Source organism: Ascoidea rubescens (genome assembly GCF_001661345.1).
Source record: "Ascoidea rubescens DSM 1968 unplaced genomic scaffold ASCRUscaffold_2, whole genome shotgun sequence".
NCBI lineage: Eukaryota > Fungi > Ascomycota > Saccharomycetes > Ascoideales > Ascoideaceae > Ascoidea > Ascoidea rubescens.
Genome location: NW_017962914.1, coordinates 683536 through 695323, shown reverse-complemented (window position 1 = coordinate 695323; position 11788 = coordinate 683536). Strand labels below are relative to the sequence as shown.

Genomic DNA, 11788 nt, shown 5'->3' with positions numbered 1-11788 from the left:
ATAACATTTTCATTTGCTTTTTACTTGTGATTCATGGGTTTTTTTATATAATTTCATACGCAATTAACTGATAAAATTTGTGTAAATTTCCATTCCATATAAGTACAACTATATAAGTATAAACTAAATTAAAAAAAAAGCAAATGTTCATTGATTAGAATCACCATGATTGTCTTCCATTTCCTCATCCTCCATATCACTGTCGAGTAGAAGATCATCATTCAAATCGGATTCTCTGGCAGTTAGGCAGTACTTCTCAGGAGGCAATCTTATACCCCAGGTTGGCATTATTGGAGGCAAAGGTTTTTTATTTTTCTCGCTTGCAATTTGCAATAGTAATTCCTTTGGAGCATTTGGTTTGAATTGGTAATTTGTTCTCGCAGCAATACTTAATCTAACATCGTCAATTGTGAGGTTTCTAAGAGCCGAGCCTGAATTTCCAGCACTAGATATGCTTGAGGATTTGGCGTTGGCATGGTCATTAAATATTACAGCATCTTTTAAAACACTTGTTGTATATCGATAAGCAAAATCCATCAATTGTAGAGGAACATGATCTTGATACGACTCAATGCCATGACTGTTAAATATTAAACGCAAGATACGGACATCCCTCGGGGTCACTGATTCCGACTGTTGTGTTGATTGGTTAGTGGAAAGATTGTTGCCTTGCAAATTTCCAGACGAGCTATTTTTATTCATATTGGATAGATTTAGTGATAGACACTGTTTGCTTTTGATGTGTGTTTTGAAAGACCCAAATATTTTTGAGCCTGGGATCACTGGAGATAGAGCCCTGATACATAGAGCCCTACTATTATAATCTCTACAGAACTGGAAATTCGGCGGTTAGAACTGTTAAATATGTTTAAAAGAAGAGAGTATATAAAAAAATAAAAACTTTCTCATTCAAAGTTTTAGACCCAAGTTAACATGATAGGCCTTGGTCTGTGTGTAGTTGGTCAATCCATACTCCCCAAGTTCTCTACCAATACCACTCATCTTCACACCTCCAAATGGAACTCTGAAGTCGCTATCATTACTTGAATTGATCCACACCATGCCAGCTTCTAACTCCCTAGCAACTTTGTGTGCCCTGGTGATATCCTTCGAGAACAATGCTGCTGCTAGCCCATACAGAGTGTCGTTGGCCAATTCGATGGCTTCTTCCTCAGTCTTGAATGGAATACACGACACAACTGGCCCAAATATTTCTTCTTTGAAGATGGTCATCTCAGGTGTAACGTCATAGAATATAGTTGGCTTCACAAAGTATCCCTTGGCCAACACTTCATCGTCAGTCACTTTGTAGCCACCAGTAAACACTTTGGCTCCTTCTTTCTTGCCGATCTCAATGTACTTCAAAATTCTGTCTTGTTGTTGTTTGGACACTTGAGGACCAACCATAACTGTGTCATCGCCGAATGGCAAGCCTTGTTTATAATCAGAATCAATGCATTCCTTTAGTTTTTCAATAAACTTCATATAAATTGGTTCTTGAATCAAGACCCTTGAGTTTGAAGTACAAACTTGCCCCGAATTAAAGAAAATACCAAAAGCAGCCCATTTGACTGCTTGTTCAAGATTAGCATCCTCAAAGATCACTAATGGCGATTTACCACCAGTTTCTAGTGTGACAGCCTTCATATTAGACGATGCAGCCTTTTGGATGATTTGACCAACAGCAGTTGATCCAGTGAATGCAATCTTTGACACCAATGGATGTGTCGACAAGGCAGAACCAGCAACTGGTCCAAGCCCAGAGATGATGTTCACGACTCCTGCTGGAAATCCGGCTTCCACAACCAAATTGCATAGATACAACGCTGATAATGGAGTTTGTTCAGCCGATTTCAATACAATTGTGTTACCAGCAGCAAGAGCTGGCCCGATTTTCCAACTGAGCATACACAATGGATAGTTCCATGGGATAATCTGTCCACACACTCCATATGGTTCGTGCACAGTGTATGCCAATTTGTTATCATCAACTGGAATTGTCTGGCCATGCACTTTATCGGCCCAACCGCCGTAGTATCTTAAAACGTTGTAAAGTTCACCAATGTCACCCTTTGCATTTTGCTCAAAGGGTTTACCAGAATCAATTGCTTCAATGGCAGCTAGTTTATCGGTGTCTCTTTCACACAACTCAGATAACTTGACTAACAATCTGCCTCTATCGCTGCCTGAGGTGTGTCTCCAGGTAGTTTTGAATGCGTCTTTAGCAGCTTTGACAGCCACATCGACATCTTCTTCAGATGCAGCATAGACTGAGCATATCTTTTCACCATTGGACGGATCTATGGTGTCAATTGTCTCTTTTTTGATTGATGGAACAAATTTGTTGTTTATGAATAACCCAGTTGGTTGTTTGTAGCTAAAGCCATTGGGCAAGGTTAATTCGTGAAATTCTGGTAGTTCAGTCATTTTGACTAGTATTGCCAATTTTTGTTTGTTTCCCAATGTAAAAAAGACGTCTTTTGCAAAACTGATCAAGTTTCCACTAATTTGTAAAGCTAGTGGGCATTTTATCCTTTAAGATCTCCAGCATGTCCACTATTGAAGCCCACCACTTCACCATTACCAATTTACCTTCCTTCCTCATTGAATCAATTCATTCAGCTCCAGACTTTTCCCAAAAGAGACAGCGCCTGTTTCCTAATTTAGCCAGAAATAGAAGACCCACTGAAGTGGCGTTGCTTGTTTTGATTGGCCAGAGCCTGCAAAGAAGAGCTCCTCTCAAAGAGACCAAAGAAGATTTGCTCAACATGATCATGGCGCCTCCTACTCCTGTTCTATCAAGAGATAATGCTCAGTTTCTCATTAAAAAGAAACACATATCGCTAACTGACATCTCGCCAGAGACCTTGAAGAAAGAAAATTGCAAATTGAAGTCACTAACTCAGTATGAGTGTTCCTATGATTACAAAAACGACAATATAATCTGTCTACCGTTTAAAAGGCTATTTAAAACATGCCAGAGTTTGGATAATTTTCACCAACTTGTTGAAGTTACAAACAATAGCACTAATCATCGTTTCAAGAATCAGAAAAAAGATGCTATCAGATATCTTAAAGCAGAAAAGGACTTGAAGGAGGCATTGGTGAATTTATGATGCTTGTTTTTTCTCCAGATTCTAGAAAAACTCATAAATTTTATAGATATGTTAATTTCAAATAACCAATGATAGTTAAGGATAAGTAGCAATAGATCTTATTTCCATTAAAGAAATGTAGTTTTTAGCCAGAAAAAATTGAAGAAATTTTCAATCTCGATCTCGATCTTGATCTTAAACATGCGTTCAAATTCATGTTGGAAGTGTTTTTTTCAATACTCCAATATATTTTGATATAAAGTTTTAGTGATATTAGTTACATCGAAACCTTATCTGACTAAAAGTGTCAAGAAGCTGGTCAAAAAGAACACCAAAAAACAAAATACGATTGTTGGGGATGATGAGTATGGAGTTGATTTTCAAGATCAATTTTGTTTTCTTTTAGGTAAAAGCTTGTTTTTTTGTTGGCTAATATTATCGTTGAGTTGTTCGAATAAATACTTCGATTGGTCTATTCCAAATACATTTTTTTGATTTTTTGATTTTTTAGTTTAGTTTAGTTTAGTTTGAATATTTTGCTGAAATGTTTTTTATGGTCACATTTAGTTTATTGGGCTCTTATAATTTTTCATTTGGTTTTCAGAGATAGTGAATTGTATTACTATATTTGATTTCAAATTTTAGTTGTAATTCTCTTTTTGTTAAGGGAGATTGGGTTGTTAGAACTTCTGAATCTCGATGGCGATATATATTGCAAATTTAGCGAGTGAGTTTCTAAAATTTCCAACATCAGTGATCAGTGGTTGGATTATAATTATTGAATTGTACATTTGCTGGAATCAGTTCAAGTATATCATTATATTCGTTTGCAAGTCAGTACCTTATATTGTTCATAGCCAAATTGAACAGTTTTATTGGTGGGCAAAACAACAAAATACTGTGGAATCAACAAATTTCATGCGATTATAAGCCTGTGTTTACTTATTAATTATGAACAGCCATTTCTTTGTAGTAGTAATAGTAACTTTATGAATGTCCCTATAGCTTGGTTCATAAATCATAACGGTTTTTCAAATATATAGGTACAATAATACACTTTTCACACATTTTTTTTTCCACAATATCTACACAGTTTTTTGTTTTTTTTGATTCAGCTTATTGGATTAGTAATTATTAAGTATTATTTGTATATAGGAATAGAAAATTATAACTAATACACTCTAAGTTACATACTCCAGGTTATTTATATCATATATTATATATATTGGTTGAAATGACAAAAGAATTGAAGATTAAATCGGTTGCTGTAATTGGTGGAGGGCCAGCTGGATTAGCAGTAGCTAATGCATTATCTCAAGAACCAAATCTGCCATTTGATAATGTAGATTTATTTGAAAGATCTGGATCATTTGGGGGATTATGGAATTACAATAAAAATAAAGTTGATAATGAGAAAAATTTCTTTTCACCAATGTATAATCATTTGGAGACTAATATAACCAAGTATATGATGGCATATAATAATTTTCCGTTACCAAACTCTTGTGATATGTTTCCTAAAAGACAAGAGATATTAAAGTATATTCAAAACTATTCAAATTCAATAAACAAGAGAAACAATCAATTACAGTTCCATTTAAACTCCAATGTTATTTCAATAATTAAAGACAGAAGATTAAATAAATGGTTTGTCAAGTATCAAAATCTCAAGAATAATCAAGTTGCGATCAAGAATTACGACGCGATAGTAATAGCCAATGGACACTATAATAAGCCATTTATACCCAGAGTGTTAGGATTGGAAGATTGGAAATTCTATGATCCTAAGTCGGTTATCCATTCGAAAGGGTTTAATGATTCAATTGATTTTAAGGATAAAAAAGTTCTAATCATTGGAAATTCAGCATCAGGAATTGATATTTCAACGCAATTATCTACAACAGCTAAAAGCATATATCTTTCGGTTAAGAAAAACGCAGAAAATGATATCATTAACCAAAATAAGTTCATCAAGTGTATTTCTCAAGTGAAAAAATACGATTATTTAAATAATAGATCAGTTATCACTATTGATAACAAAAAAGTGGAGAGCATTGATACAATAATATTTTGCACTGGCTACTTGTATGATTTCCCATTTTTGAAGAGTTATGTTGATAAAGTATCCAACGATGGTCTAAAATATCTGGAACCATTGATTACAGATGGAAAAATGGTGCATAGACTTTACAAACATATGTTTTATATCTATGATCCCACACTTTCTTTTGTTGCATTACCCAAAAACATTATACCAATGTCGTTCTCAGAGTCTCAAGCTGCGATCATCTCAAGGGTTTTATCAGGGAGATTAAAATTGCCAACTGAATCTCAAATGATACAAGAAGATAACCAGTTAATCCAGCAGAAGGGAGTTGGAAAACTCTACCATGATTTGAAGTTCCCCCTGGATTTGAACTATTGCAAGGCCTTGCAAAGGATCATAGATGAGCAGGGGCTCAACAGTGGGTTTCAAGCAGAGCGTTGGGATGACCAAAGATACAAATTGAGATTGCATTCGAGTAAGATCAAGAAGAAGAGATTTGGGGAGCTTATCGAATATGTGGGAAAGTTGCGGGAGAACAACCAACCTTTCAAATTGATGCGAAAGGAAACAAGATACTACTATCCCAACTGCAGGGCCTCCAAATTGTAGTTACTTTGTAGTCTATAGTTCAGCAGTTATCTAACAACCAACAGATACTCCACAGCTAATCAACAAATATTCAACATATTCAAGATACTCAGCAGCTATCGCAGTCTCTCGAAGCATGCACCCCTCTGCGGGTTTCTGCATGTAGGCGGATAATCACCAAAGCGGCAATTTCTACAGAGGTTCGGCTGCGTTTTGCTTCCTATCAAAGTAAAAGCGTTGCAACAAAACAACAGAACGAGAGCAGAATGAGAGCAGAGTGAGAGCAACACAAGAGAAGAGAAGCCAAACAATAGAACAACGAAACACCAGCCAGTAGATCAGTTCGATTGAGCAATCTGCATCGAGCTAGGGAAATGGATGGTTATCGCGTTTTCCCCAGCTTCCAGCAGCCATTGGCCAATGGGAGCCTTCGCTAGATAAGTCCTTTTAGCTTCCTGAACTTTGGAGGTTGAGACTTTATTGGAGCAACAAAGCTGATTTGATAAGAAATTGCAAAACATCTTCAATAAAATTGCCCAAAAGGGTTTCAATAAACTTTAGAATTATCTCAGACTGAGTATTTAAAGACCTACCACCCCCTAAAGTACACCACCTTCTCTATCCCCCAGCAATCTAAACCAACAGTTCTACTCTAGCACTATCATATTGGTTATTTATCATCAGAGATTTCTTTTAACATGACTGAACTACCAGAATTTCACGAATTAACCTTGCCCAATGGCTTTAGCTACAAACAACCAACTGGGTTATTCATAAACAACAAATTTGTTCCATCAATCAAAAAAGAGACAATTGACACCATAGATCCGTCCAATGGTGAAAAGATATGCTCAGTCTATGCTGCATCTGAAGAAGATGTCGATGTGGCTGTCAAAGCTGCTAAAGACGCATTCAAAACTACCTGGAGACACACCTCAGGCAGCGATAGAGGCAGATTGTTAGTCAAGTTATCTGAGTTGTGTGAAAGAGACACCGATAAACTAGCTGCCATTGAAGCAATTGATTCTGGTAAACCCTTTGAGCAAAATGCAAAGGGTGACATTGGTGAACTTTACAACGTTTTAAGATACTACGGCGGTTGGGCCGATAAAGTGCATGGCCAGACAATTCCAGTTGATGATAACAAATTGGCATACACTGTGCACGAACCATATGGAGTGTGTGGACAGATTATCCCATGGAACTATCCATTGTGTATGCTCAGTTGGAAAATCGGGCCAGCTCTTGCTGCTGGTAACACAATTGTATTGAAATCGGCTGAACAAACTCCATTATCAGCGTTGTATCTATGCAATTTGGTTGTGGAAGCCGGATTTCCAGCAGGAGTCGTGAACATCATCTCTGGGCTTGGACCAGTTGCTGGTTCTGCCTTGTCGACACATCCATTGGTGTCAAAGATTGCATTCACTGGATCAACTGCTGTTGGTCAAATCATCCAAAAGGCTGCATCGTCTAATATGAAGGCTGTCACACTAGAAACTGGTGGTAAATCGCCATTAGTGATCTTTGAGGATGCTAATCTTGAACAAGCAGTCAAATGGGCTGCTTTTGGTATTTTCTTTAATTCGGGGCAAGTTTGTACTTCAAACTCAAGGGTCTTGATTCAAGAACCAATTTATATGAAGTTTATTGAAAAACTAAAGGAATGCATTGATTCTGATTATAAACAAGGCTTGCCATTCGGCGATGACACAGTTATGGTTGGTCCTCAAGTGTCCAAACAACAACAAGACAGAATTTTGAAGTACATTGAGATCGGCAAGAAAGAAGGAGCCAAAGTGTTTACTGGTGGCTACAAAGTGACTGACGATGAAGTGTTGGCCAAGGGATACTTTGTGAAGCCAACTATATTCTATGACGTTACACCTGAGATGACCATCTTCAAAGAAGAAATATTTGGGCCAGTTGTGTCGTGTATTCCATTCAAGACTGAGGAAGAAGCCATCGAATTGGCCAACGACACTCTGTATGGGCTAGCAGCAGCATTGTTCTCGAAGGATATCACCAGGGCACACAAAGTTGCTAGGGAGTTAGAAGCTGGCATGGTGTGGATCAATTCAAGTAATGATAGCGACTTCAGAGTTCCATTTGGAGGTGTGAAGATGAGTGGTATTGGTAGAGAACTTGGGGAGTATGGATTGACCAACTACACACAGACCAAGGCCTATCATGTTAACTTGGGGTGGGATTTATAAACTTCTTGTTTTGAATTAAATAGATAAGTAAATGAATATGTACTTATAAGTGATTAAATAGCTTTTAATAATATAAATACGATTATATTTTATGGTTATTTTTTTTTGGTTTGCCTATCTAAAGAAACGACTTTTCATTTTTTTCAGCTCAAAGCAGTGTGGGTAACTCTTTGATATCAAAATAAAAAATAAGAACTGCAAATGAGAAAAGCTTTTTATTAGTTTTAGTTTTAATTTGGGGTTTTGTTTCTATTGGTTTTGTTTTTTCTGTTTTTTCTAGATCAGCAGGAAGTTAGATAGTCAATGAGTAAACCTCCAGAAATTACAGCAGTTTTCATTGACTTTCCCAAAGATTGGTTGATTGGAATTGATTTTGTTTTTTTTAAATCGAATGATAAATTTAAAGGCATTAAATTAATTCCATCTGGATTTCATATATTACATTATGGAATTGATAACGAAGGATTGAGAAATGGATACTGTTTTATTGGAAACGAGCAAGATGTGATTTATTTGATATATAATTCCGATGATGAAGAAGTGATGGTTTTCAAAAACAATATTCCAAATTATTTTTCAAATAATAATAATAATAATAATAATAATAATAATAATAATAATAATAATAATAATAATAATAATAATAATAATAATAATGATAATGATAATGATAATGGTAATGATAATGATAATGATAATGATAAATTGAAAACAAAATTTAAAGAAATAAATAATCAACTTGGAGATCTATATAAATTTATGATTGTGTATCCCAAAGATGAAAATCTAGAAAATTGGAAAAATCATTTAACAAATTATATTAATCGAGAATATATACTAGATAAAATCTTACCTCCAAACAAACAAGTTTCATCAATTGTTTCTTCTAATGAAGAAAACAAAAAATTAATAAATTCACTAAACAAAGCATCAAAAGATTCCCAAAACCAAATCAATAAGCTATTTGATACTTATAACTCAGGGTACAAATTCACAGAGTTTGATATCAAAAAAACAGTCAGGCCCAATGCTACACCACAGGAGATAACAAAGGACTCACTAGATAAGTCGTGGTATTTTGAGAATGTTTTGCTCAAAGAAAAGTACAATTCTGATTTAACAGGATTGATAGGAGAATTGCAGTTGTCGTATTTGTTGATGGTATTATTCGGCAACTATGCTGCGTCTGTGCAATACAATAAATTTGTTCGAATATTGAGTAACTGCAACGAGCTGATAATGAATATCAGTGCAAACAAGACCAATCAGTCCCACAATGAAGGAGCATTTGCAGAATACTTGGATATCGTTTACCATCAGCTCGACAAACTTCCTGAGGAGTACATGGGCGAGTTGCTTCAAACAGAGATTGTGGTCGAGTCGTTTGAGAACTTGGACGAGATTGTGCCCTTAAGAAGCACGCTCAGAGTGGCTGTTGACAGAGTCCTCAACCTTCTCTCAACCAAGTTCTCGATCGATATTCTAGCTGTTTCTGCTGCTTCTGCTGCTTCTGCTGCGTACGGACACGAAGAGGAGACGTATACGGACGAGTATTCACCGACGGTGGTTTACGAGACGTGACTTTCTCGTGGAATACCCGCCGCACCCCGTAATTGCTCCCGTGCTTGTCCGTCCGGTCTAACAAAGACCTGCCCAGCCTGAGAAAACCAAAAAGGCCCTCAGCAAGAGTTATAAAGACTCGCTATCACTTTTACAACAGGTCGATGTTTCTCTAGAATATACTCACCAAAATGAAGCTACTCTTGACACAGTTCAATTTGCAGTTCCTCGTCCTGCTCTTCTTGCTCTGCTCCCTTTTGCTGCATCTCTCACTCGCCTTTTCCTTCAGCAGCTATGTTGATTCACTCATCTCCATCAGCAACATCGGAAGCAGCCATGCTCCAGGAGACCCACTGGCTGCAAAGGTTGGTATCACCACTGCTGATAATGCTGAAATCGACAACCATTTGGACCCAGTCTCCAACTTATTGAAGCCATTTGCAAAGCTTTTCAATATCTACAACACAAAAAATACTGTCTTGATTTCTCTTTCTTCTCCTGCTTCTCAACAAAAAGACCCCGATTTTGCTCATTATTCGAACATATCCCCAAATGAGTGGCCTATCGATTTGTCCCAATATCAAGGCAAGATTGTGATAAGATTTGATTTATCTAACGATTATTCGGCATATCACCAGTCCAATAAATATAGCTACGATAATAACAAAATATTAAACTACGATTTGAGCACCGATATCCTAAGACAATTAATCATCAAAAATTCAAAATTGCTCAATTTTAATGTTTGGGAAAATAACAAAAAATTCGTCGATATTTGTTTATCGTCATCAAAATTAAATAACTTCATTTCTTTGATCAAATCAATTGTTAGCAATTATAACAGCAATTATAATAAAAACGTTTACATTCTTCCCAAAATCAAATATAAAATCATTATCCACGATTTACCTCAAACAATTTTTGAAACCTATCCTAAAGACTTTCATGAAAACTATATAATCGAACAAGAGAAAACATTTAACAACAAGAATGACAAAAATTTCTTGACTAAATCGGTTTATTCAAAAATCCCATTAAGAGAAAACTTAAGCGCTCTTTCAGTTAAAAACTCCTCTTATTCTTTCTTAAGTCAATATCATCCCTTAAGCTCAATTTATGATTGGTTGGATATTCTCTCTGAAGAATATCCTCACTTGATATCTCAAGAATGGGTTGGTCAATCCTATGAAGGGAGAGATATCAAAGCCTACTATATCAGTGCTTCTCATTATACAAACCAAAATCCTAAGAATAAAACTATCATTGTAACTGGTGGGATTCATGCGAGAGAATGGATCTCGACTACAACTGCTCTTTATGTAATGACTGAGTTAGTATCCAGGTATGGTGAAAGTAAAAAAGTATCGGAATATTTAAATAAATTAAATTTCTTAATTATCCCTGTAATGAATCCAGATGGTTATGAATACTCTTGGACAACTGAAAGATTATGGAGAAAAAATAGACAGGAAACTTTTCTTCCAAGATGTTTTGGAATTGATATTGATCATTCTTTTGATTATCATTGGACTCAAACCTCCGACAACGATTATCCCTGCGACGAAGATTATGCTGGTGATGATCCATTTGAAGCAATTGAAGCTGAACAATATAACGATTACCTCAACTATACCAAATCTCATTTCAATATTCATGGTTATATTGATTTACATTCTTATGCCCAAGAAATCTTATATCCATATGCCTTTTCTTGCAAGGAAATGCCAGATGATGAAGAAAATTTAATTGAATTAGGTTATGGTCTAGCAAAGGCTATAAGAGGTAAAACTGGTAAACATTATGGTGTTTTCCCTGCCTGTAAAGATAGAAACAGTAATTTAATGCCTGGATTAGGTAGTGGAAGCTCTTTGGATTATATGTACAATAAAAGGGCTTATTGGGCTTTTCAAATAAAATTGAGAGATTCAGGTTCTCATGGGTTTTTGCTTCCTTCAAAATTCATTATTCCTGTTGGTCAAGAAATATTTCGCTCTGTTAAATATTTCTCGGATTTTATTTTAAATCCAGAGAAAATGAGAGTTATTGATTAATCAATTACTGGAATTTGAAAATTATTTATTAAATATTCTTAAAGTAAAAAACAATTTGGTTTTAATGGTTTGTTATTTATCGTTTGATTTTCAATTTTTGATTTTGATTTTTGATTATTTTATTTTACTTTACTTTATTTTATTTTATTTTATTTTATTTTATTTTATTTTATTTTATTTTATTTTATTTTATTTTATTTTATTTTATTTTATTTTATTTTATTTTATTTT

The 11788-nt window shown here is 35.3% G+C and overlaps 7 protein-coding genes across 7 annotated transcripts; 5 read left to right on the top strand and 2 right to left on the bottom strand.

Moving 5' to 3' along the window:
* Positions 1 to 80: 80 nt before the first annotated feature.
* TAF9 (chromatin modification protein) lies at positions 81 to 709 on the bottom strand. The gene has a single exon (XM_020192656.1). It carries the CDS (start codon positions 700 to 702, stop codon positions 148 to 150), a length of 555 nt encoding a protein of 184 aa, XP_020049217.1. The 5' UTR covers positions 703 to 709; the 3' UTR covers positions 81 to 147.
* A 200-nt stretch (positions 710 to 909) lies between these two features.
* On the bottom strand, positions 910 to 2427 carry ASCRUDRAFT_31452 (aldehyde dehydrogenase; the record flags this gene model as incomplete). Its single annotated transcript, XM_020190273.1, has 1 exon — positions 910 to 2427. The coding sequence occupies one exon, from the start codon at positions 2425 to 2427 to the stop codon at positions 910 to 912; it is 1518 nt and encodes a 505-aa protein (XP_020049216.1).
* A 341-nt stretch (positions 2428 to 2768) lies between these two features.
* Positions 2769 to 3116, top strand: SOM1 (Som1p; the record flags this gene model as incomplete). Its single annotated transcript, XM_020191354.1, has 1 exon — positions 2769 to 3116. One exon carries the CDS (start codon positions 2769 to 2771, stop codon positions 3114 to 3116), a length of 348 nt encoding a protein of 115 aa, XP_020049215.1.
* A 1119-nt stretch (positions 3117 to 4235) lies between these two features.
* ASCRUDRAFT_74360 (FAD/NAD(P)-binding domain-containing protein) lies at positions 4236 to 5795 on the top strand. The gene has a single exon (XM_020192655.1). The coding sequence runs from the start codon at positions 4330 to 4332 to the stop codon at positions 5749 to 5751; it is 1422 nt and encodes a 473-aa protein (XP_020049214.1). The 5' UTR covers positions 4236 to 4329; the 3' UTR covers positions 5752 to 5795.
* A 633-nt stretch (positions 5796 to 6428) lies between these two features.
* On the top strand, positions 6429 to 7946 carry ASCRUDRAFT_68705 (aldehyde dehydrogenase; the record flags this gene model as incomplete). The annotated part of the gene is made up of 1 exon (XM_020191562.1): positions 6429 to 7946. The coding sequence occupies one exon, from the start codon at positions 6429 to 6431 to the stop codon at positions 7944 to 7946; it is 1518 nt and encodes a 505-aa protein (XP_020049213.1).
* Positions 7947 to 8098: 152 nt separating this feature from the next.
* On the top strand, positions 8099 to 9612 carry AAR2 (U5 snRNP complex subunit AAR2). Its single transcript, XM_020188937.1, has one exon. It carries the CDS (start codon positions 8250 to 8252, stop codon positions 9525 to 9527), a length of 1278 nt encoding a protein of 425 aa, XP_020049212.1. The 5' UTR covers positions 8099 to 8249; the 3' UTR covers positions 9528 to 9612.
* A 976-nt stretch (positions 9613 to 10588) lies between these two features.
* Positions 10589 to 11536, top strand: ECM14 (putative metallocarboxypeptidase; the record flags this gene model as incomplete). The annotated part of the gene is made up of 1 exon (XM_020189537.1): positions 10589 to 11536. A coding segment is annotated over one exon (948 nt), but the record flags the coding sequence as incomplete, so codon positions are not given.
* Between the last annotated feature and the right edge of the window lie 252 nt (positions 11537 to 11788).

Bases quoted from the DNA above. Each gene is read 5' to 3' on its own strand.
- TAF9 (XM_020192656.1), bottom strand. From the start codon at position 702: ATGAATAAAAATAGCTCGTCTGGAAATTTGCAAGGCAACAATCTTTCC.
- ASCRUDRAFT_74360 (XM_020192655.1), top strand. From the start codon at position 4,330: ATGACAAAAGAATTGAAGATTAAATCGGTTGCTGTAATTGGTGGAGGG.
- AAR2 (XM_020188937.1), top strand. From the start codon at position 8,250: ATGAGTAAACCTCCAGAAATTACAGCAGTTTTCATTGACTTTCCCAAA.